The following is a 26167-nucleotide window of genomic DNA, read 5'->3' as shown; positions in this document are numbered from 1 at the left end:
TACTGAAGCAGCCCGTGTAGAAATGCAGCAAGACCTGGACAATATCCAGGCTTGGGCTGATAAGTGGTAAGTAACATTCGCGCCACACAAGTGCCAGGCAATGACCATCTCCAACAAGAGAGAATCTAACCAACTCCCCTTGACATTCCACGACATTACCATCGCTGAATCTCCCACTATCAACATCCTAGGGGCTACCATTGACCAGAAACTGAACTGGAGTAGTCATATAAATGCCATGGCTACAAGAGCAGGTCAGAGGCTGGGAATCCTGAGGCGAGTAACTCACCTCCTGACTCCCCAAAGCCTGTCCACCATCTACAAGGCACAAGTCAGGAGTGTGATGGAATACTCTCCACTTGCCTGGATGGGTGCAGCTCCAACAACACTCAAGAAGCTCAACACCATCCAGAACAAAGCAACCTGCTTGAATGGCACCCCATCTACAAACATTCACTCCCTCCACCACCGACGCACAGTGGCAGCAGTGTGTACCATCTACAAGATGCACTGCAGCAATGCACCAAGGCTCCTTAGACAGCACCTTCCAAACCCGCGACCTCTACCAACTAGAAGGACAAGGGCAGCAAATACATGGGAACGCCACCACCTGCAAGTTCCCCTCCCAGTCACACACCATCCTGACTTGGAACTATATCACCGTTCCTTCACTGTCGTTGGGTCAAAATCCTGGAACTCCCCTCCTAACAGCACTGTAAGGTATACCTACCCCACATGGACTGCAGCGGTTCAAGAAGGCAGCTCACCACCACCTTCTCAAGGGCAATTAGGGATGGGCAATAAATGCTGGCCTGGCCAGTGACACCCACATCCCATGAATGAATTTAAAAAAAACTCCCCCACCAGTGGAAAATGTTTCTTTCTATCCAACCCATCAATTTATTTCAAAATCCTAAAATCCTCAATCAAATCACCCTCTTAACCTTCTATATTCCAGGGAATACAAGCCTAGTTTGAGTGACCTTGACTCATAATTTAACCCTTGGAGTCCTGGTAATATTCTGGTGAATCTATGCTGCACTCCCTCCATGGTCCATATATATTCTTCCTAAGGTGCAGTGCCCAGAACTGTCCACAGCCTTTCAGCTGTGGTCGTAGCAGGGCTTTGTACAGCTGTGGCAAAAAGTTCTTCCCCTTTATATGCCCCTTAAAATTCACCTGGAAAAGAAAGTGTTGACCTTGGATGGAAGTCTACTGTTGACCAGAGCCAAAAATGTTAACTTCGAGCCACAATGACCTTTACGTGGAAGCAAAAGTTCACAAATCTGCACAACCTCTCAGTATTCATTTGTGTTCTTGTATTCTCACACAGGAGTTCAAGGTTTCCAGGGGAATTTGACATTAATGGATTGTTTTACACGATATGAAGTAGTTAATGTGAAAATGGCCATATGTGGGGTCCAGATGTTTCTCCCATTACCACAATAGACAGTTTGGGTTACACAAACTCGATCCCTCAAGAGTGTATACACACAAAGAGAAGGAACAGCTCATCAGACTGCACGTGTCTCCTCCACATTTACTTAACCTCTTCCCAGGTCATAGCAATTATGCAAAACAACTTATGAATATGCAAACACTGGAGCCGGAATTTTATGCCACCCCAGCAAGCCGGATGGTGGTGGTTGGGGAGGGAGGGGGGGGAGTGGCGTAAAATTGAGCAGGAGGCTCCGGGATGTCTTCCCGATCCACTCCCGCCTCCACTCCACTTTACGTGGGCCACGGGGGGGGCGGGAAACAGGCCACCTGCCCCAGGCCAATCAAGGCCCTTAAGTGGCCACTTAACGGTGGAGCTGGCCAAGGCTTCAGAGCTGCCGGCCCTCTGATTGGGCCTGAAGCATTGGGAGCCGGCCCACTTTCCTTAACCGGACGTCAAGCTCGGAGGCGGCCAATTAGGAAGCTGCCTCTGGGAATATCCCTGAGCCGGTCCCCATCTGGTCCTGAGGCTAGCAGGAAAAGTCAGCCCCAAGCGTCTAAGCTCAAGACAAGAAGAACAGAGACTAGCTCAAATAATTGTTGGAAAGCTGGTGAGAACTGAAACCCAAGCACGGTGGGCACTTCTTGAAAAGAAGAGAGAGAAATAGAAAGCAAGGAACAATTTCATAATACTTCTGTCCATTGCTGCACAGTTTAAGTGCTCACCGATCTTGGCTTCTATGCTGTTGTAGGTGGGTGTGTGATTGCATTAACAGAGCGGAGTCTGATTTAACAATTGAGAAATGCAGTGGGAACGTTCTGAACCTGAAGTCTCTTGGGAGTCAGGGGTCATGGGGAGTTAAATGACTCCTGTGTATTTCTAATACTCAGATTTCTGACTGAAGGAATTCCACGGAGGAATCTATCACCAGTTTGTGGCAGGGAAAGTGGAATTCCTCTTCAGTCCTCTAATTTTAAAAACCTCAGTAATCTGGAGGCAAGGTGGGCCCTGCAGCAGAAACAGCAGCTCTGTTTTATATTGTCACCTTAGTGATGGGGAGGAGGAGGATACAGTTTGTCCAATTTGCCTTGCGTCACTCAGATTAAATTCCACATCGGAAGGAAGGATTCCACAAACTTCCTGGGGCTTTTTCCCCTCCATGTGTGTGTATTTTCTAAATATAAAAACAAGTGAGAATTTTTCCCCCTCCCCACCTTTGAGCACCCTTAAGCGTTCACAGATTAATTGTGATACAGGGAATGAAGGAAGCCAGGATTTAGCATGTGGTGTTGAAAGGAGTAAGTGTGTATCCATGAATATTAACCTGATACATAGGCCTGATTTTAACTGTGCAAGTGGTTGGGTTTTGAGTGGGTTAAAATCGCACCCGTACTGTCACGGTGCACTGGTTATGGTACTGGGCTAGTAATTCAGAGTTCTTAATCCCACCACTCTTAATTACAAAGTATTACAATGTATTTACTGCACAGAAACAGGCCATTTGCTCCACATCAGTCTCCTCCCACCCCTCTTCATCTAAATCCAACAACATATCCTTCTCAATGTCCTCTGATGGGGACCATCAAACTACTCTGTTTTGGAACAATCATGAAACAATAAGATGGCTATTGAGGTGTATATACTCGAATTTGTAGAGCAAGCATGGGTGAAACTGCACTGATTTTAGTCTGGAGAGGGAATCAGGTGTACAGGCACAAATGGGAGGCTCGAGCGGGTAAGGTTGTGCAGAGGAGGTTACAGAAAGGTTCTCGTGGGAATGAAGTATCGGTGAAGTGGGGGCAGAGGAGGCCTAATCTTTCATGTGGGGCACTCCTGCTCCTGCTGTCCCCGTAAGGAAAGTAAAATCTCAGGCTGATCACGATACTGAACTCATCCTATGGAGGCCAGCTGGCTGAACCAAATGGCTTAATTTGCTTTGTATTAGGGTTTAATTCTGTTGTGTTGAGCTGTGAAATCTTAACCATGAAGACATGAATCCCAGCCAGTCCTGTCTGTGTGGGCTGGAGAGCTGGCTACCTGGGTCAGGGATATCCCAAATGACCCACCCTGGGCCACCACCTGGGTGCTCAAGCTGACTTGGAACTGCACCTCTTGGGGTTTACGCCCAGCCATTGGATCCCTTTGCCACAGGAATGGGTTGAGGCAGAAGCCATTGATAATGTTAAGGGAAAATTGGATAAATACTTGCAGTGTAAGAAGGGCAACAGAAAGAGGGCAGGAGCAGTGAGAATAGTGCTGGATTACTCTAGCAAAGAGCTAGCACAGTCACTATGGCTGAGTGGCCTCTGTGCTGTAAATCTCTCTGATTCTCTGATATTCAAGCTGCAGTCTCAACGATAGTGTCTCCATAAGAATAAAGTAATATCATTTTGCTGCCACACTGGTGGTTTCATATTTGCATTTGGGTGCAAACTGTCTCACTTTGTTTTCAGTATTTATTTAAACAAAAAACCCTGATCGTTGCAGCCCAGAGGAGCTGATTTATTAATGGGAGGGGAGGTAAAGTTGTGAACTCTGAGTGAACATATTACTAGAGGTTTGATCTCATGATCTCCTGCTTCCTCCATCCCCAATATTTTTATAACAAACAAAACTCTTAAAAGAAACGAAAACCCCCACAATTTTATGTCAATGTCCCTATGATTTTTCTCCTGGGACTTTTGCTCGCAGTGTCCAGGAGATCAATCTTTAATTCGGGTGACTCCAGGGCAATCCAAGAGCGTTGGCAACCCCAGAGGGGAGTTGGGGTGGGGGAGGGCAGTGGGAGCTCAGGGCCCGGGGCTTTGATGGCTAATTGAAAGCATTGGTGGAGTTGCAAAGGCCATCGTCAGGACTTCAAACATCAGCAGATGAAAGGATCTGCCATTGTACATGAGTACTTGCACACAACGTGGGTCAATAATCTCCCTAAAAAAAAGCCAAGGTATTAAGGAGCTGGAAAACACTGGCAGTCTGGCTTCAGAATACAAAGCCTGCTTATTTTTGCTTTCTCTCCTCCTGCTGATTACCATAAATAAACGATGTCATCTGTGTTGGAAAGGTCACAGCGGCCAAACAATAAACCAAGAAAGCTAAAACTAAAGCCATTTTCTAATAACTTGCTTTGGCTGTTCCCCAAGTTTCCTTCAACCATACAGCTTCCAACTCAATTACTCAAAGTTAAAAATAAATTAAAACATTCCACCCCCCGCCCTTCCACAACCCCCCCCCAGTCCCAATTTGCCCAAACTCTACTGAAATGATTTTGTTTTTAGAGGATACAGTGTAATCCCTCTTCTCACAGTATCTCAAAGAGGCTGATCTCCATTCTAGTTCCTAAAGACTCCATGCCCACTCACACAGCCAAGCCATGGATTTAATTCTGATTTACTCACACAACCTAAGGCATCCGAAGCAATTAGTTCCCCAAACACCACCATCATCTAATGAAAGCACAGGCTGGGGTTTGAATAATTTTACCTTCACAATTGCAAATTTTCACTTCTTTCGCTCTGCCCAATCATGTTTTGCACCAGAAGTTTTGGGTCTTTAAACCTGCCGTCTTGCCATCTTTTTCCCTCAGGTTTTTAATCTCTTCATACATTTTAAGTCATTTACCTGCTGGTTTACATATTGCCTGATGCTTGCTGTTACATTAATCCTGTGTATAGGACTGCAACCGGAAGCATTTGAACACCCTGCAGATGTGCCAAAGGTCACTGTGAGCTACTTTTCCCATTGATAAATAAAAGTACCACATCCCTGCATTACCATGGCAACAGAACACCTCTAGCAAGAGGAAGTAGCAGCATCACTGGAGAGTGCCATCGGCACAGGATGTTAGCATCAATTGGATAGACATTTGATTGGGAAGAGGGCTGGAGATTATGGAGATGTGAATCGATTGAGATAATCACAATATTTCGGGGGACACAATGGTCTTCTGCTACTGTACTGGAAAGCAGATGGGAGGAAGACAAGCTTCAATAGGTCAATATTCTGGAGTTTTGTTGAACCACCTTTGGGAATCAGGGAGAATTTACACAGACCTTTCATTCGGAAGATTAAATGGAAGTGATAGAGTCCGCAATAGGGGAAATTGTACATATAACAGGGTATCATTTTAACCAAAGCCACCCACTGGAATACTGATGGGATTAAATTGGCTCCCATTTCACACCCTGGCCAATTTTACTGCCTACTGACCTTGCTATCACCATATTGTAAAATAAACCACTGCAGAAGGTGCAAGAAAGATATGCAAGGATGATACCAGAACGTCAGGAAAGAATGAACAGTTTGGTTTTCTTCTGTTGGAGAGAGAAGGCTGAGGGGTAACCTAATAGAGGTCTTTAAAATTATGAAGGGTTTTTGTAGAACATACACAGACTGGGTGAGATTTTAACTCACTCAAAGCCCATTCACTGACACAGAGTTAAAATCGTGCCCTTTAGAGACAGTGTTTCCACTTGCGGAGAAGAGCAAAACTAGAGGCCATCATTATAAGATAGTCGTCAAAAAATCAAATAGGGAATTCAGAAGAAACTTCTTCAGCCAGAGAGTGGTGAGAATGTGCAATTCACTACCACATGGAGTAATTGAGGTGAATGAATGTAAGGCGAAGCGAGACAAGCACATGAGGGAGAGGGAACGGAGGGTTATGCTAATATCGTTAGATGAGGAAGGATGGGAGGAGGCTCGAATGGAGCATAAACGCCAGCATGGACCATTTGGGCCAAATGGCCTGTTTCTGTGTGTACATTCAATGTAATTTGGGATGTAAAACTGGATCCCAATCCAATTCCATCAGCTTCTAACAGGTGGGCTAGTTTAAACTTACCCCATGGTCTCGGGATGGGACTGGCTTAAGGGGCCAAAGTTCCTTGTATTCTATTAACTTTGAAAGAGAAATATATATTTACACATAGAACATTACAAGATAGGTTTGGACCACCAAATCCTCGACCATTTTTCAAAAACCTCCCAATCATGGTATAAACAGCATCCATGTTACAGTCTGATTCAGTACAGTATTGTTCAATGATTAGCCAAGCTTTACTACATACAACCAATTTCAGCATTCAGATATTACACTATTCAGTCACCTTATTGGATAAATGCAGCAGCTATGTATTTCTCCACATATTTACTGTATATGTTAATGTTTCAGATTCAAATTGATTTAAATTAGACCAAATCACATGCAAAGTCCTTAGAGGTACTATATTACTTTCAAAACTGTAAATTTCAATCTTAGCATCAATGAGACATTTCATTATCTCACACGTGCTATCCTCCTACTGGTCTGTGATTCAAACAACAACTTACATTTATATAGCACCTTTTAACATAGTAAAATGTCCCAAGACACTTCACGGGAGTGTTACCAAATTTGACACTGAGCCACATAAGGGGAAATTTGGACAGATGACCAAAGGTTTAGTCAAAGAGGTAGATTTTAAGATGCCTTTTAAAGGAAAGAGAGGCAGAGAGGCAGAGAGGTTTGGGGAGGGAATTCCAGAGCTCAAGGCCCATACAGCTAAAGGCACGGCCGCCAATGGTAGAGCGATTAAAATTGGGAATGCACTGCAGACAGAAGTGGAGGAGAGCAGTGATCTGAGGGTTGTAGGACTGCAGGAGGCTACATAGATAGGGACGGGTGTGGCCGTGGAGAGATTTGAAAACAAGGTGGTGAATTTAAAAATTGAGATTTGCTGGACCTGGGACAGTCACAGTGGGTGATGGGTGACTGGGACTTGGTTCGAGTTAGGATACAGACAACAGAGTTTTGGATAATCTCACGTTTATGGAGGGTAGAAGGTGGGAGGCTGACCAGCAGAGCATTGGAATAATTGAGCTTGGAGGTACAACAAATGCAATGATGAGGAATTCAGCAGCAGGTGAGGGAACAGAAAACATCAGACTCTTTCAAAAGCTCCGAAGAATTTTTCTCTTCCGTCCGATTCCTGCCCAATGACTCAACTGTGCAAGAAAAGAAAATGTAAATTCATCAATGAAAAAGAATGAAGCCACATGATGAGGATATCTTTCACCTACAGCTCCATTTGGTAAATTAGTTCAACTATTACTTGGCTTGTTTGCCACAAAAATACACTCTAAATTTCGATTAAGATACTGGAACGCCTAAAACTACACAACAGCTGGGTTAAAAAAGTGCACAACCCCCACTTTGGGTAACTTTCTTGGCGATTAAAGCTTGTTGAAAATGCTGGGTGCTGTCTGGGCAGAACAATAGTTACTGCTTTACAGTCTGTACTTTACAATCATTCACACCCTATCTGTACTAACACTTAGTCTTTCAGCACACCATTAACATACCGTTCGCCTTTGTTCCATGATCTTCTGGTCAGTTATTTTCTGTGACCTTGTCCTATCTACATCTTCTCCTTTGTTATCTCTTGCCCCACCCCCGCTTTACTTGCTTAAAACCTTTTACATTTCTAATATTTGCCAGTTCTGAAGAAGGGTCACTGACCCGAAACGTTAACTCTGCTTCTCTCTCCACAGATGCTGCCAGACCTGCTGAGTGGTTCCAGCATTTCTTGTTTTTATTTCAGATTTCCAGCATCCGCAGTATTTTGCTTTTATTTTAATAGTTGCTGCTTTGTAGATACAGTTTCAGATAATTAGCCTCAACAAAAGGGGAAACTGTTTCTTTGAACTAAAGAGGTAAATGCTACTGATAATTAATGGCTTAAAAGCTCATTGACCCTTATCGTTTCTTGGCTAGGCATCTGTAAACGAAAGTGAGGATAAAATCAGTGACTGTGGTGGGGGCTTCAGCAGCATGCTAATGAACTGCGTATCCTTTTAGCTCAGGATTCTTTCTGCAGGGAATCCATCCTGTTTATCTCATTCCACTTTAGATAGCACTGTACTTGCAGAGTGTTGGCACCAGCAGGCCTGGGGACCATGAGAGGGCAGTAGGAATGAAGCAATACCCCCCAGAACTCCCTTATTTAGGCCCAGCTTCCTGCCTAAGTGCAAGCCTATCTTTTTACCTTCTACCGAATCAGATCTGTCCATTTCTGTTGCTGAATGTTTTTTTGAGCAAGACTCCAGTCATTGCTCTACATTTGCTCCTCACATCATTTTCGGCAGTAGTTTTCTTAGCATTTAATTATTCAGCTTTCCTAGTTCTTTCGCCTTTTAAGGATCACGGATTGAATGTCGCCTTGCATCCTTGTGACCAAAACCATTTCAATCTTTTATAAAGAACTAAAGTTGGACATTACTCCTCAAGTACTTTTAAAGGTGTCTGTATTACTTTTCTATGTCAAACCAAAGCCCCGCCTGTCCCCTTGGATGGCCATATAAGATTCCATGGAACAAAAACAAGAAATGCTGGATTCACTCAGCAGGTCTGGCAGCATCTGTGGAAAGAGAAGCAGAGTTAACGTTTCGGGTCAGTGACCCTTCTTCGGAACTACTTCGGAACTACCATGGAAGATTCCATGGAACTACTTTGAAGAGCAGGGGAGTTATCCCTCAATCAACATCATTAAAAGAGATGATTTGGCCATTATCACATTGTTGTTTGTGGGATCTTGCTGTGTGCAAATTTACGGCCCCGTTTTCTACATTACAACAGTAGTGGTTAGCACCGCAGCCTCACAGCTCCAGTGAGCCGGGTTTGGTTCTGGGTACTGCCTGTGCGGAGTTTGCAAGTTCTCCCTGTAACCGCATGGGTTTCTGCTGGGTGCTCCGGTTTCCTCCCACAAGCCAAAGACTTGCAGGTTGATCGGTAAATTGGCCATTGTAAATTGCCCCTAGTGTAGGTAGGTAGTAGGAGAATTGTGGGGATTTGGTACGGAATATGTAGGAGTAGTATAAATGGGTGGTTGATGGTTGGCATAGACTTGGTGGGCCGAAGGGCCTGTTTCAGTGCTGTATCTCTCTATGACTACACTTCAAAAGTATTTTATTGGCTATAAAGTGTTTTGGGATGTCTTGAGGTTGTGAAAGGTGCTATAGAACTACACGTACTTTCTTTATATTTGTTTTAGTTAATTTAAAAAACAGCTCAGAGAGTCAAAGGTTTCAATTCAAATCCCTTACTTGGTAAGGTCACGACTCTGCCTTTTGTCTGTCTGTTGTTGACCGTTTGTGGTACTTCAGACAGTGAGAATGACAAGCTTCGCCTCCATCCCTCAGTTGCATTAAGATAAAGGGCTCTCTGAGAGCTGATAAAAGTCTGTTAGGTCCTTCTATAGCCTTTCATATCATGTTATCTGCCGCCTCTTCAAACTGCAGGTTGCCCCTAATCGAACAACCACTTAAAGAGGCTCCTTCTTAATCCATCTAAGCAGAATCTCAATTCTAATGGCTCCGTTCGATGGGTTGAAGGTGCTTTCAATCCTATGAAGGTGACCAAATAGGATTTTACAATCAGACATTGCAAAGTCTTCACTTATCTGACATCTGAAGCCTGATGGTGGAGTTTAGTGTGTTCCGTGCAAAGTGAGGTGTGTGGAGTAAGTGGAGTGTGGAGTGAGGAGTGAGTGGAGTGAGGAGTGAGGCATGAGCCGAGTGTGGAGTGAGGAGTGAGTGGGGTGTGGAGTGAGGAGTGAGTGGCGTGTGGAGTGAGGCATGAGCCGAGTGTGGAGTGAGGAGTGGAGTGAGGAGTGAGTGGAGTGAGGAGTGAGTGGGGTGTGGAGTGAGTGGGGTGTGGAGTGAGGAGTGAGTGGCGTGTGGAGTGAGTGGGGTGTGGAGTGAGGAGTGAGTGGGGTGTGGAGTGAGGAGTGAGTGGCGTGTGGAGTGAGGAGTGAGTGGGGTGTGGAATGAGGAGTGAGTGGCGTGTGGAGTGAGGAGTGAGTGGGGTGTGGAATGAGGAGTGAGTGGCGTGTGGAGTGAGGAGTGAGTGGGGTGTGGAATGAGGAGTGAGTGGCGTGTGGAATGAGGAGTGAGTGGGGTGTGGAATGAGGAGTGAGTGGCGTGTGGAGTGAGGAGTGAGTGGGGTGTGGAATGAGGAGTGAATGGCGTGTGGAGTGAGGAGTGAGTGGGGTGTGGAATGAGGTGAGTGACGTGTGGAGTGAGGAGTGAGTGGGGTGTGGAATGAGGAGTGAGTGGCGTGTGGAGTGAGGAGTGAGTGGGGTGTGGAATGAGGAGTGAGTGGCGTGTGGAGTGAGTGGGGTGTAGAATGAGGAGTGAGTGGCATGTGGAGTGAGGAGTGAGTGGGGTGTGGAATGAGGAGTGAGTGGCGTGTGGAGTGAGGAGTGAGTGGGGTGTGGAATGAGGAGTGAATGGCGTGTGGAGTGAGGAGTGAGTGGGGTGTGGAGTGAGAAGTGAGTGGGGTGTGGAGTGAGTGGGGTGTGGAGTGAGGAGTGAGTGGCGTGTGGAGTGAGTGGGGTGTGGAGTGAGGAGTGAGTGGCGTGTGGAATGAGGAGTGAGTGGCGTGTGGAGTGAGGAGTGAGTGGCGTGTGGAGTGAGGAGTGAGTGGGGTGTGGAGTGAGAAGTGAGTGGGGTGTGGAGTGAGTGGGGTGTGGAGTGAGGAGTGAGTGGCGTGTGGAGTGAGGAGTGAGTGGCGTGTGGAGTGAGGAGTGAGTGGCGTGTGGAGTGAGCTTTGTAGAGTGATTGTCATCTCTGCAGTAGTCAAGGTCAAGGGATCATCCTCTTTTCATCTTTTCTTTAAAGAGTGACTTTTCTCCTCCCTCATTTAAAAGTGTTCTGATTTGTTGTGCTCGATAACACAAACAGGATCTGCTATGGTTTATAATGTCAAGCAGGTTCTGCTATTCTTTAATACAGCGTGCAAACAAACTGTACTGTACAATCCATGTGAATATTCGATTCCTCTCTACACTGCAGAATGGGATACAATAACCATTCAGTTCAAATAACTCTAAGCATCTCAACACCCCACCATTCATCACTCACTGCATTCACTCAGCAAAATAAAAGCAAAACTTTCCAAAAACTGGGATCTGCTTAGTCCCTAAGAACACAGCCAATCCCATGGAAGGGAGAGTAATTTCAAAGACTAAACACATTTAGGGGTTAAGATGACATTTGTAACTGGTTGCTGCGTACCTGCCTTGTAACACGCTGCAGCCAACGCACTCTCCTATTCATATATACAAACCAGTGGGTAACTATTATTAAAGGAGATTTACATTCATCCAAACTCTCACATAAATATGAATTTGATCGGTGTATTTTCCTCTTTGGTGTCTCTCAGGCCTCCGTTATCATTATTGGCGTGAGGCTTCACGCACGCGCACACGCGCGCACACACACAATGAAGTCCCCATCTCCAGTAACATGAGGGATGGCAGCAGTTACAAGAGGTGGTAAGGGGGGGGGGGGGGGGGGTGTTGGGGGAGATCACCAGCCGTGCTTTGGCCACCCAGTAATACTAATCACTGAAAAGCAGCCACCACAAGCCGCCTCCCACTTGGGCACTGAAGGCACTGACTCCTTCTCCAGTGGAGTTCTGTAGGTGCTGGCCACACCTCAGTACCATTTCCAACTTGCCAAACCTCCTGCACGAGTGAGTAGTTGGTTGGTTATTCAACCAGGGAAGGAATCTCAGTCGTACATTTATCCTGTCCTCACCCACAGCCCACACTGTAAGTACTTTCCTGGAGGAATCACCAGATAATGACCAGGGCGGGAATATTGGCTTATGTCCCATTCCCTAACCCAGGGTGCTGAGGCCAATTGCAACATCTTTATAGCTGACAGCAGCACCTCAGCCCAGACTGGAGAGATTAACCCTGAGACCTCGCTGATCTGCATGGCCCAATACCTCATCATGCAGTTCGTTACCAACTGAACTCCTGTGGGAGCCTAAGCAATGTCTCCAAAATCTGCACTGCAGCATGCACACTATCCCCCTTAAATAAAGCTCTGTTTAGTTGTGTATTTGTTGGTGTTAGCTGTGGCACCTAGTCATGGGTAGCACTCTCACCTCTGAAGATTGTGGGTTCAAGTCCCACTCCAGAGACTTGAGCACATAATCTAGGCTGACACTCCCAGGGCTGTACTGAGGGAGTGCTACACTGTCAGACAGTCTGTCTTTCACATGAGACATGAAACCGAGGCCCTGTCTGTCCTCTCAGGTGGACATAAAAGATCCCGTGGCATGATTTTGAAGAAAGAGCAGGGACGTTCTCCCTGGTGGCCTGACCAATAGTTATCCCTTAAACATCATCACCAAAGAAAAACTTGCATTTATGTAGCGCCTTTCCTGACCTCAGGACATCTCAAAGTGCTTCACAGCTAATGAAGTACTTTTAGTATCTGGTTATTATCACATTGCTGTTTGTGGGATCTTGCTGTGTAGGAATTGGCTACAATGACTACACTTCAAAAGTATTTCATTGGCTGTAAAGCGCTTTGGGGCACCCTATGGTAATGAAAGGCTCGATATCACAGAATCATAGAATAGTGCAGCATAGAAGGAGGCCACTTGGCTCATCGAGTTTGTGCTAGCTCTTTCGAAGATCAATCCAGTTAATTCCATTTCCCCACCCTTTCCACATATCTCTGCAATTTTTTTCTTTCACGTATTCATCCAATTCCATTTTGAAGGCTACTATTAAATCTGTATCCACCACTCTATCAGGCAGTGCATTCCAAATCCTAACCATTTGTTGTATAATAAAATGTTTCCTCTGGTTATCAATCCTTCAGCCATTGGAAACAGTTTCTCTTTATTTACTCTGTCTAAACCCTTCATGATTTGAAACACTGCCATCAAATGCCCTCATAGACTGTTCTATATAAATGCAAATACTTTCTGTTAGCAGAAAGCCTGATAGTACTGAGCTACTGCACCATACCCACCCCCTCTCTCCCTCCCTCTTACTGCTGTCTTTCCAAGGCTACAGCTGCAGTCCTTCATTCTGGATGTACAAAGTTTGTTGACCTGTCACATTGACCTGTGGTTGTCTTCTGTTTTTCCTTGCTGTTCCTTCATGAGTACATTGAAACCATTTGTCTGGAGCATGAGGGCAGGACAACGAAGTGACCACACTCTGGTTATTTGCAATGGCTTCGACTGCCTCGTTTGCACAAATACTCAGTGTGTAAGGTGACAGAGCTAACTTCCTGCCTGCTTATGAGCTGCTCTCGTTCAATTCTTTTCACAAATATTCCTCAGCCTGATTAATGCGCAACGGTGGATAACCCAGAGCATTTCCTGCAATCAGACTGGCCGTGGATGAAGAACAGCTTATTTATTTAATTCCCATTTAAATAATGATTTACTAACCAAAAGCAAAATCTTGACAATTCTGACCTCTTGTACTAAGAAATACTAAAGGAGGTCTGTTTATAGAACTCCCTGTAATATTTATAGGTTAATTTGTAATGAACGTCTCTTTGCACTGTTAAACTAAAGCCAGATACTAACAGAGGGATGAACTTGCCTATATTAATGACACCCAGTTGATTTCACAAACAATTTGCACAATTCTCAGGATGGCTTTAAATTAAATTTTCCACCAATTAAAATCTCTGTACGCGTGGCAGATAATGCTTCCGAATGACTTGGTTTAGACGATAGAAGAGTAGGAATAAGATATTGGGAGGTTCTTCTCCTCCCAGAGAGTAGTGAGTCTCTGTAATGTGTTGCCAGCTGGTGTGATGGGTGCTGACTTGTTTGCCTTCCAGAGAGAGCTCGACTGGTTCCTGACTGGGGCAGAGATCACATCATATAAAAGATCAGTGTCTCTACAGATAACAATTGGTCCACGTGATCTCCTGGATTCTGATCTCCTAAGGGGGTTGGAGAGGAATTTTCCAGAGGATTTTTTCTCTGGTTGGCCCTGGGCCTTTTCTCTGTTCGTTTGCCTCTCACAGGAGGTTACTTGGCCGCGGGGGATGGATGCGGAGGGTGTTGTGTCTGGTCACGATGTTCCAGCCATCATGGTGTGGGGCTGGCTTCATGAACTAAGTGGTCTTTTCTTATTTTCTTACCTGTCAGTTTTGCATATTTATCACTGTCCACTCTAAATGTTACAGATTCAAGCCCCACTCTAGATACTTGAGCAAAAATCCAGTCTGACAATTCACTGCAGTACTGAGGGAGTGCTGCACTATCAGAGGTGGCGTCTTTCAGATGAGTCATTAAAATTAGGTGCCATCTGCCGGGTCAGGTAGACAAGATCCCATAAAGAAGAGCAAGGGGGTTTTCCAGGTGTCCTGGTCATGATTAATTATTTATTAATTCTTTCATGGGACCTGCATATCACTGGCAAGGCCAGCATTTCTTGCCCATCAGTAATTGCTCTGGATAACTGAGTAGCTTGCTGGGCCATTTCAGAGGGCAATTAAGAGTCAACCACATTGTTGTTGGTCTGGAGTCACATGTAGGCCAGACCAGGTAAGGATGGCAGATTTCCTTCCCTAAAGGACATTAGTGAACCAGATGGGTTTTTATGACAATCGATGATAGTTTCATGGCACAGTTACTGAGACTCACTTTCAATTCCAGATTTTTATTAATTAATTGTATTTATTAATTAATTGGATTTAAAGTTCACCAGCTGCCGTGGTGGGATTTGAACCCATGTCCCCGAATCCTTCTCACAACTCTACCAGAAGAAAACATATTAACTGATTATTTATCTCACTGTTGTTTGTGGGAGCTTGCTGTGCGCAAACTATCGCAGGATAAGGGGTCAGACATTTAGGAATGAGATGAGGCAAAATTTCTTCACTCAAAGGGTTGCGACTCTTTGGAACTCTCCATCCCAGAGGGCTTTGAATGGTCAGTCATTGAGTATATTCAAGAGTGAGATTGACAGATTTCAGATACTGAGGGAATCAAAGGATATGGAGAGAGGGCAGGAAAGTGGAGTTGAGATAGATCAGTCATGATCTTATTGAATGGTGGAGCAGACGCGAAGGGCCGAATGGCCTACTCCTGCTCCTATTTCTTAAGTTCTTATGAATTAGCTGCTGTGTTGCTTACATAACAACAGTGACTATGCTTCAAAAGTACCTCATTGGCTGTGAAACACTTTGAGATGACCTCAAGACATGAAGGGTGCTGGAGAAAAGCAACTTTTAAATTTTGGTTCAGTGATCCCTGTGGGACAGTGCAGGTGTACAGACAGATCCAGCTCAGTTCTGATGTTACTCATGACCAAATAACCAACACCCACTGGCTGGATTCAGACCCAAAGAGTGGCTGCTTGGGTGAGGTACAGCAAGACATACCATTGGATAGAAATTACCACATGGACACAGTCGCTGTTGACATTTATCCTCCACATCAACAACAATGGCTTGCATTTATATAGCACCTTTAATGCAATGAAATGTCCCAAGGTGCTTCACAGAAGCATAATCAGGCAAAACTTGACACCACGCCACATAAGGAGATATTCGCATAGCTGAGCAAAAGCTTGGTCAAAGAGGTCTGTTTTAAGGTGTGTCTTAAAGGAGGAGAGGAGGAGTAAAGAGGCAGAGAGGTTTAGGTAGGGAATTCCAGAGCGTTGGACCCAACCAGTTCCTGTTGATGTTTATCCTCCACGAGCCATTGTCCTACCCCTACCCTGTCCCACATCCAGCCCTTTGTCCCTCTCTCCCTCTCTCTTCCCTCCCTCCCTCTCTCTCCACTCCCCCTCTACCTTCCTTCCACCTACCTAACCTATTCTTCAATGTTGACACGACCTCTGCTTCAATCACTAACTCTGGTGGTGCATCCTCATAAGCCACTGTGGAAAAAATGGTAATACAACACATGAGAAGTCAGCAAGGAGAACAGGCCATTCGGCCCTTCTCAAGTACAGGATGGTAGTCAGTACCTGTGCAACTGCACTCCCACAAGAGTCAGCACCCTCAGGAAAGAAGGAAAGTCGGAAGAAGTATTAAACATTAATGGATTACAGTCAGGTTCACACCTTAATAAGTAATATATTTGATGTCTCACTGCTTGGGTCTGTGACTAACTGTGCCAATTATCAGTGATAATTGTTTTGCAAAATTAGGGTAAAATAGTAAAATAACCATGAGGAAAGTGCTGATAAGATGGTAGCATGTTGACAGAGACGATGAGTCCTCACCAATCTGCCCTCAATCGTCTCAGAGGCAGTTTCTGTGCATCCTTGCGAGTGAAGTAGGTGAGGACTGTGTAACACATTTCACAGTAGCACACAGTCCCAAAGGATATCCTAAAAAATTAACCCTGCCATAAAGTAGTAAACATGAATGCTCCACCAATACTTCAAGCTCAAATTAAAGCACACAGCTCCTCCAATGGGGGAGCTCCTTGTCATTTTGATTTTGACAATCCTGTAAATTGAATCAATGGAAACGTCTCTCTTTCAAAAGTATCAGGAAACATTCTTGCTGCTAACTTCACGATTTGAATTCAGTCTAGTAATGTGATGCTCTACCTCCTGTCAGGCTGGAACTCAGTAATGCTACGTTGCTGCTTCAGTGGACAGAGGCTGAGTTGAATTGGATGGTTGATCACAAGCACCTAAGAGATCTTTGCTGTCAGATTTTAAATCATGAAAATTAATCAGCAGCTAGACCTAGTTTGGAACAATTTTGCACATCCTGAAGCCACATCCACTGGGTTTTGAACACGTGCAATAATTTGTGTCATAACAATATCGAATTCCCAATAATTAATAAAACATTTGGACATTACTGTGTGTTGTACACAGGAAGTCAAGTGTAATCTCCAGAGGAAGTGGGCAGGGGCATAATTGGACCAGGGGGTGAAAATCTAATTCAGTTCCCATTTTAAAGCCAGATATTCTCTCCGTTATAAATTCCCATGCCCGCATTTATAATGGTAACAACCTCTGTAAACCTGTCACGCTGTAATTGTACCCTCCTGCCAGTGGTGGAGCTGAAATGCTTCCAAATGAGGAAGAGGATAAGTAGCTTGGTTTTATAAATGTTGACATAGGAATTTATAATGAATAAAGTTGACAAGATGTGCAGACCTGGAAAGAGGAGAAATTGTGAATAATTGGAAGTGTTATATGAATGGATTGGGGCAGCAATGATTCAGCAATGTCCTTCACGCCAGCAGCTGAATTTAGAGGGTGTCTTTTCCATCCGACGGGTCCCACATGAAGTGAGAATTGAGGCAGCCTCAACCCAGTTGTCCCAAGACCACAATACAAAGCTTCCTCCAAGCTTGCTTGCATATGTCTCAGTGTCACCCCCTGTACATATTGTGCACACTCAGTGCAAGGGAATGATTATCTCTCCCATATACTCTCCTTGGTCAGAGGTGCTATTCCAATGCCTGGTTTGATAAAGGAAGGTTCACTGAGCCATGGGGAGATGCCATCATTGATTTTGGTAATTTTTCAATTCATAATCCCTTGTGTGAGGGTTCCCTCATCAAGACAGTTGGCCACATAATCCAGGTTGACACACCAGTGCAGTACTGAGGGAGTTCTGCACTGTTAGAGGTGCCATCTTTCAAATAAGACGTTAAACCGAGGATCCATCGGCTCTTTCAGGTGGATGTAAGAGTCCAAGGGCACTATTTGAAGAAGAGCTGGGGAGTTCTCCCTGGTATCCTGGCCAATATGCATCACTTAACCAACAGATTAGCGACTCACTATCTCATTGCTCTTTGTGGGAGCTTGCTGTGCACAAATTGGCGACGGCGTTTCCCTACATTGCAACAGTGACTACATTTCAAAAGGTACTTCATTGAATGTAAAGTGCTTTGAGATGTTGTGAGGTCATGAAAGGTGCTATAGAAATGCAGATTCTTTCTCCTTTATATAAACACTCACTCTGCTCATTGGTGTCACACTCCTGCAAGTTACATTTCTGCGTGTTCTCAGGCCAGGGCTCATGGTCACATCGGCTGCTGTCCTCTTCTGCCTGGCCTGTCACTGTGTTTACGCACTTCACCAGACGTCGCTGTATTCCTCCCCCACAGCGGACAGTGCACTGTTGTAAGACAGCAACATGAGAAGGTAAAGGTTAGCATGGCCACACTTTCATTAAGCAGGAGAATAAAAGTCCTCCCTGGGGTTGTGTCAATATTTGCAGGGTTCTCTGAGAATGTGTCAGTATCTGCACAGGAATGTTTGATACCCCTCAGCCCAAGTAAACTCACCTGTCCCCACGAGCCCTTCATCCACTTGGTACAGGGGTGGACATTGCACATCCTCGTGCTGTTCATTCGTAACCTTCCATCGCAGCGTCCGTATTCTGGGCACATCACCAGCCTCTCTTGCTCTCCTCCATCACAGGCTTTGGAGCACTACATGAAACCGACAGAGCAAAACTTTTTATGAAACATATAAAAAAAAGGAGAGCAAACAGTCACATAGTGAAGTTTTTGCTTTTACATTGTCCTCAACCCTGTGCTTTAACTCTGACTTCAGAAGAATTTCTCTTACCGCACCTCAATGAGACTCCCACTCCCTGCATTGCAGTCTCTCGGACGAGGCTATTTTGATTTCAAATTACAAGCTGTTCTTTTATTTCCACCTCCTGGGAAATAGGAACATTAGGAACAGGAGCCCATTCAGCCCCTCGAGTCTGCTCTAGCATTCAGTTAGATCATGACTGATCTGCACCTGAACTCCATTTACTCGCCACAGCTCCATATACCTTGAAACACTTACCCAACAGAAGTGGCAGTCCTACAACAGTGACTACACTGCAAATGCTTTGGAACGTCCAGTGAAAGGTGCTACAGAAATGCAAGTCTTTCTTTCTTTAATTCCTGTTTTACTGCTGACTTACTTCTCCCCATGCTGATATGTACCAGTCCATACAAGGCTTGGAATTGCAGGCAAGGCTGGTTGGGGGCTTGTGGAGGACAGACTGGCAGTGGAAAGGTCGCAGATGTCTTCTATCCCTGATGTCGATGCACTGCACGTCCCGGATCTTCACCCCTCCTCCACAGTTCTTGGAGCACTGAGGGAGGTAATCAATAGTCTGTCAACATGGGAATCAAGAACGGACCTGCAAAACGTTACAGTCAATACCATGTTAGGAGTGACGCGGATTTAAAGCAGAATGATAGTCCAGCCTGTTGGTGTATTAGAATCATACAGCACAGAAGGAGACCATTCGGCCCATCCTGCCTGTACCTGCTCTTTCAAAGAGCTATCCAATTAGTCCCACTCCCCTGCTCTTTCCCCAAAGTCCAGCAAGTTCTCCTTTTCCAAATATTTCTCCAATTTCCTTTCGAAAATTACTATTGGGGTGGTGCAGTGGTTAGCACCACAGCCTCACAGCTCCAGCGACCCAGGTTCAGTTCTTGGTACTGCCTGTGTGGAGTTTGCAAGTTCTCCCTGTGACTGTGTGGGTTTCTACCGGGTGCTCTGGTTTCCTCCCACAGCCAAAGACTTGCAGGTTGATAGGTAAATTGGCCATTGTAAATTGCCCCTAGTGTAGGTAGGTGGTAGGAGAATTGAAGGAAGGTATGGGATTAATATAGGATTAGTATAACTGGGTGGTTGATGGTTGGCACAGACTTGGTGGGCTGAAGGGCCTGTTTCAGTGCTGTATCTCTCTCTCTTTGGCTAAGGGGAAAGAGCAGGGGAGTAGTGCTAATTGAATCTGTTTCTACCACCCTTTCAGTCAGTACATTCCAGATCACAACAACTCACTGCATAAATTAAATTCTCCTCATCTCCCTGCTGCTCTATTGCAAATCATCTTAAATCTGTGTGCTCTTTTTACTGACCCACCCATCAGTGGGAACAGTTTCTTCTTATTTACTCTAACAAAATGTTATATCATTTTGAACGTCTCTTTTCAATCTCTCTTAACCTTCTCTGCTCTAAGGAGGAAAAGCCCAGCTTCTCGAGTTCCTCCACATAACTGAAGTCCCTCATCCTTGGCAGCATTCTAGTAAATCTCCTCTGCATCCTCTCCAAGGCCTTGCCATCCTTCCTAAAGTGTGGAACCCAGAATTAGATACAATTCTCTAGCTGAATACTGAGGGAGGCAAGGGAGGAAATTGCTGGGGCCTTGACAGAAATCTTTGCATCCTCATTGGCTACAGGTGAGGTCCCAGAGGACTGGAGAATAGCCAATGTTGTGCCTTTGTTTAAGAAGGGTAGCAAGGATAATCCAGGAAATTATAGGCCAGTGAGCCTTACGTCAGTGGTAGGAAAATTATTAGAGAGGATTCTTCGGGACAGGATTTACTCCCATTTGGAAACAAACAAACTTATTAGCGAGAGACAGCATGGTTTTGTGAAGGGGAGGTCGTGTCTTACTAATTTGATTGAGTTTTTTGAGGAAGTGACGAAGATGATTGATGAAGGAAGGGCAGTGGATGTTATCTATATGGACTTTAGTAAAGCCTTTGACAAGGTTTGACATGGCAGACTGGTACAAAAGGTGAAGTCACACGGGTTCAGAGGTGAGCTGGCAAGATGGGTACAGAACTGGCTCAGTCACAGAAGACAGAGGGTATCAGTGGATGGGTGTTTTTCTGTGGGATGTGACTAGTGGTGTTCCGCAGGGATCAGTGCTGGGACCTTTGCTGTTTGTAGTATATATAAATGATTTGGAGGAAAATGTAGCTGGTCTGATTAGTAAGTTTGCGGACGACACAAAGGTTGGTGGAGTTGCGGATAATGATGAGGATTGTCAGAGGATACAGCAGGATATAGATTGGTTGGAGACTTGGGCGGAGAAATGGCAGATGGAGTTTAATCCGGACAAATGTGAGGTAATACATTTTGGAAGGTCTAATGCAGGTGGGAAGTATACAGTAAATGGCAGAACCCTTAGGAGTATTGACAGGCAGAGAGATCTGGGCGTACAGGTCCACAGGTCACTGAAAGTGGCAACGCAGGTGGATAAGGTAGTCAAGAAGGCATACGGCATGCTTTCCTTATCGGTCGGGGCATAGAGTATAAAAATTGGCAAGTCATGTTGCAGCTGTACAGAACCTTAGTTAGGCCACACTTAGAATATTGCGTGCAATTCTGGTCGCCACAGTACCAGAAGGACGTGGAGGCTTTTGGAGAGGGTACAGAGGAGGTTTACCAGGATGTTGCCTGGTCTGGAGGGCATTAGCTATGAGGAGAGGTTGGAAAAACTCGGATTGTTTTCACTGGAACGACGGAGGTGGAGGGGCGACATGATAGAGGTTTACAAAGTTATGAGCGGCATGGACAGAGTGGATAGTCAGAAGCTTTTTCCCAGGGTGGAAGAGTCAGTTACTAGGGGACATAGGTTTAAGGTGCGAGGGGCAAAGTTTAGAGGGGATGTGCGAGGCAAGTTCTTTACACAGAGGGTGGTGAGTGCCTGGAACTTGCTGCCAGGGGAGGTGGTGGAAGCAGGTACGATAGCGACGTTTAAGAGACATCTTGACAAATACATGAATAGGAAGGGAATAGAGGGATATGGGCCCCGGAAGTGCAGAAGGTGTTAGTTTAGGCAGGCATCAAGACGGTGAAGGCTTGGAGGGCCGAATGGCCTGTTCCTGTGCTGTACTTTTCTTTGTTCTTTGTTCTTTGAAGTGTAACCAGTGATTTATAACATAACTTCCTTGTTGAGGGAATGGTACACAGGGGGAAAACGATTAAAATTGATGGGGAGAAAATGTAAAGCAATTTAAATAATCACAACATCAGAATATTCAGCTTTTGATAGAAGAATGAACAGCGATTGACACAACTAACAATGAGCCAAAAATTAGTAAGACATAGATCCAAACAGACACATAATTTATCCCCTGAGAAATATTCCTCTTGGATCAGGATCTGTGTAACTGGAGATAGGAGTAGCCAATTTTCAGATCTTTCCCATACATCCATGCAATTATTAATCTGGCCCTTTAATTGAAACTAAAAAGCAAGACTTTATAACAAGGGTATTTTAAGAAACTGTAGTTAGATTTGGCAGAAGTTAACAAAATTTACTGTTTATTTAGTGTTTTGTACTAATAATTAGAGAATAGTTTACATTTGAAGGATAACCATTTGTATTTAAACATTTTATTTAAATGCTTAGATCAGGAATCCTTTTACACAATGGGAGTGAATGGGAAGGGGTTTGATCCATTGGAATTTTACACAATGGGAGTGAATGGGAAGTGGGCTGATCCATTGGAATTTTACACAATGGGAGTGAATGGGAAGGAGTTTGATCCATTGGAATTTTACACAATGGGAGTGAATGGGAAGTGGGCTGATCCATTGGAATTTTACACAATGGGAGTGAATGGGAAGGGGTTTGCTCCATTGGAATTTTACACAATGGGAGTGAATGGGAAGTGGGCTGATCCATTGGAATTTTACACAATGGGAGTGAATGGGAAGGTGTTTGATCCATTGGAATTTTACACAATGGGAGTGAATGGGAAGGGGTTTGCTCCATTGGGATTCTGTAGAATGGGAGTGAATGGGAAGGGGTTTGGTCAGTGGGTAGTGCATTAGTGCTCTCAATCAGATCATGTGGTGGGAAAGAACACAGGTTTGAGTTCTGCTCTGCTCAGTCAAACAGAAAGAAGCAAACAAAGAATTATGCATTACCCCAGGATACAGTAGGAAGACAGGGAGAGGACAGTAATTCCCACACAGTCCCTGGTGCTAGCACTGGGACCATTAGAGAACTGGGAAGAGGTTATTCCCCTCTCTCACATCAGCAGTGGTACCAAGCCAAGCAGAGAACAAAAGGAATGAAGGAAGCGTATAAAAGGCAGAAACTATAATTCAAATACAAAAACAAGAAATGCTGGAATCACTCAGCAGGTCTGGCAGCATCTGTGGAAAGAGAAGCAAAGTTAACGTTTCGGGTCAGTGACCCTTCTTCGGAACTATAATTCAAATACCCTGGCAGTGAGAATAAAGTTAAATGTCATGCAGTAATTCAGCTTTCTTTCTCACATTGAAACAAGTTCAGGACAGGAGTTTCTGGATCAGGATCGAAAAGGATTGTGTGTGACTGGCTGCCATGTGGCTCCCCATCAAACATCAACTCCCTCCACCTCTGGTGCAGCAAGATGCACTGCAGCAATTTGCCAAGGCCTCCTTGACAGCACCTTCCAACCCTGCGACCTTTACTAGGCCTAGAAAGACAAGGGCAGCAGGCGCGTGGGAACACCACTTGCAAAGTTCCCCTCCAAGTCACACACCATCCTGACTTGAGGAAATAATACCGTTCCTTCACCTTCGCTGGGTCAAACTCCCTAACAGCACTGTGGGAGCCCTTTCACCACACGGACTGCAGTGGTTCAAGTTGGCAGCTCACCACCACCTTCTCAAGGGTTTAGAAATGGGCAATAAATGCTGGCATGCCAGCGGAGCCCACATCCCATGAATGGATAAAACAAATTACTGAAGTGACAATACCATTAGCATTTCAAAAATATTAAACTAACCGGAATTTCATTTAACCCACACCTCACCGTTGCTTACTTTTGCTACTTCTGTAGACATTTAAAAGGGAAAAGATTGTTTGTGAAAGGGCAGTGCCACCTGGATGATATTATTCTCTGTCCATAATCAAATCATCATCAGTATGAGAATGGCCATGATTTACATTTGCTCAATATTCCTCCTTAGGAGCTGTGCTGGACCGTGACAACAGCAAGAACGTTTTCAACTGGAGATCAATGTCAACCCTCCTGAGTTAATTAGGAAACAAACAATCAACCTGACTCCCAGCTCCTCATCGCTGCCAAATAACACCCACATGGGTGCGGGCATCTTGTGAGGGCTGGGCAGGGATCGAGTGTGATGCCCCATCCTTGGTTGAATGGGCAATGAAGATTTGAAGATGAAGACTAGCTACTTGAGTGAGCTTCTGGAAGGCTTCCTGCATCTGTGGAGCTGAATATCTGCAAGAGTCAGGAGATGAGGGGGAAAAATACTCAGAAAATAACATTAGCAAATAAGAAAGGTACGGATTAGAAGATTTAAGGACCTGGATTCATAACGAGGATATAACAGAACAGCCCAAAGGAATCAATACCTAATTTGATATGTGTGAATTACAGGAGCTCCTGTGGGAGGGGCAAAGAGACAAAGCTGCCAAAACCTGACAGCTAATTAACCTTGGTGTTTGCTTCAGAGCAAGGAGAAATGTTGCCAGAGCGGGTTCTGCTTCCTCAGCCGAAGGTCCGAGGTGAATGAGCACAGATTTGCTAGAAATCATCATTGAAGCCATATGATACCCTCGGGAGGATGGGGCGGAGAGTTTTAGATTGTGGTAGTGTATTGTGGAGTCCCTCAAGCCTGTTCTGTCATTCTGTGAGATCACAGCTGATCTGTATCTTAACTCCAGCTACCCACTTGGTACCATAATCTTTAATACATTTAACAATCTCAGTTTTTAAATTTTCAATTGACCCCCAGCCTCATCGGTTTTCTAGGGGACAGAGTTCCAGATTTCCACTCCCAGTTATGTGAAGAAGTGCTTCCTGACATCACTCCTGAAGGCCTCGCTCTAACTTTGAGGTTATGCCTCCTTGTTCTGGACTCCCCACCCCCAATCCAGAGGAGATAGTTTCTTCCTATTAAATCTTTTAAATATCTTAATTAGATCACAGTCCAAGGTCCAGGACTACGTGCTGAGGGACGCACTAAAGCTTGGGGCAGCCGCAGCAAAGGCTCAATGGGGAAAGACCACAGTGTAAGGTTCCCCCACCAAGCTGAACCGAGGGGCTGGATCCATGGGAAACCCCTCGAACTGTATCGTTAATATTCTCAATTGCTGTAAATGTAAAACTGTAATTGACATGACAATTGTGAAACAGAAGGGTTGGGAAGGAACTCATGACAGTATTGAAGGAAACTGATCTCTTTTGCAATGTTTGTATTTTTTGGTGCTGTTTGAAACTGTTTGGCAATGTAATTTTTGCAGATTTTTATGAATAAAGTATATTTTGGAAAAAAAAAATTAGATCATCCCTTAATCTTTGATATTCAAGGGAATACAAATCTAATCCATACAACCTATGCTCGAGTATGATAGCAGGCTGGGGTGTATTACAGTGCCGAGGAGGGTGTTATGGTGCAGTGGGGGGGGGGGGGGGGGGGGAGTGTTACGGTGCAGTGGGGGGGGAGTGTTATGGTGTAGTGTGGGGGGGGGAGTGTTATGGTGCAGTGTGGGGGGGGGAGTGTTACGGTGCAGTGGGGGGGGAGTGTTATGGTGCAGTGTGGGGGGGGGAGTGTTACGGTGCAGTGGGGGGGGAGTGTTATGGTGTAGTGTGGGGGGGGGAGTGTTATGGTGCAGTGGGGGGGGAGTGTTATGGTGCAGTGTGGGGGGGGGAGTGTTACGGTGCAGTGGGGGGGGAGTGTTATGGTGTAGTGTGGGGGGGGGAGTGTTATGGTGCAGTGGGGGGGGAGTGTTATGGTGCAGTGTGGGGGGGGGAGTGTTACGGTGCAGTGGGGGGGGAGTGTTATGGTGTAGTGTGGGGGGGGGAGTGTTATGGTGCAGTGGGGGGGGAGTGTTATGGTGCAGTGTGGGGGGGGGAGTGTTACGGTGCAGTGGGGGGGGAGTGTTATGGTGTAGTGTGGGGGGGGGAGTGTTATGGTGCAGTGGGGGGGGAGTGTTATGGTGCAGTGTGGGGGGGGGAGTGTTACGGTGCAGTGGGGGGGGAGTGTTATGGTGTAGTGTGGGGGGGGGAGTGTTACGGTGCAGTGGGGGGGGGGGAGTGTTATGGTGTAGTGTGGGGGGGGGAGTGTTATGGTGCAGTGGGGGGGGAGTGTTATGGTGTAGTGTGGGGGGGGGAGTGTTATGGTGCAGTGGGGGGGGAGTGTTATGGTGCAGTGTGGGGGGGGAGTGTTACGGTGCAGTGGG

At 45.4% G+C, this 26167-nt stretch overlaps 1 protein-coding gene across 2 annotated transcripts in view; it reads right to left on the bottom strand.

The window, feature by feature from the left end:
* LOC137352565 (A disintegrin and metalloproteinase with thrombospondin motifs 7-like) overlaps positions 1-26167 on the bottom strand; it is a 190888-nt gene that overhangs the window by 13952 nt on the left and 150769 nt on the right. Inside the window, exons 21-24 of one of the 2 annotated variants that reach the window (XM_068018209.1) lie at positions 19142-19315; positions 18507-18653; positions 18178-18337; positions 7156-7420 (exon numbers count right to left, since the gene is read on the bottom strand). In XM_068018209.1, coding sequence (XP_067874310.1) covers positions 7329-7420; positions 18178-18337; positions 18507-18653; positions 19142-19315 — 573 coding nt within the window. In that variant the 3' untranslated portion in view covers positions 7156-7328. Of the gene's footprint in view, positions 1-7155; positions 7421-18177; positions 18338-18506; positions 18654-19141; positions 19316-26167 lie in introns of those variants that run through there. The other variant, XM_068018208.1, reaches the window with a different exon arrangement.

Source organism: Heterodontus francisci, chromosome 38 (genome assembly GCF_036365525.1).
Source record: "Heterodontus francisci isolate sHetFra1 chromosome 38, sHetFra1.hap1, whole genome shotgun sequence".
Taxonomy (NCBI): Eukaryota; Metazoa; Chordata; class Chondrichthyes; order Heterodontiformes; family Heterodontidae; genus Heterodontus; species Heterodontus francisci.
The sequence above is the reverse complement of the archived record's forward strand: the minus strand, read 5'-3'. Positions and strand labels throughout refer to the sequence as shown.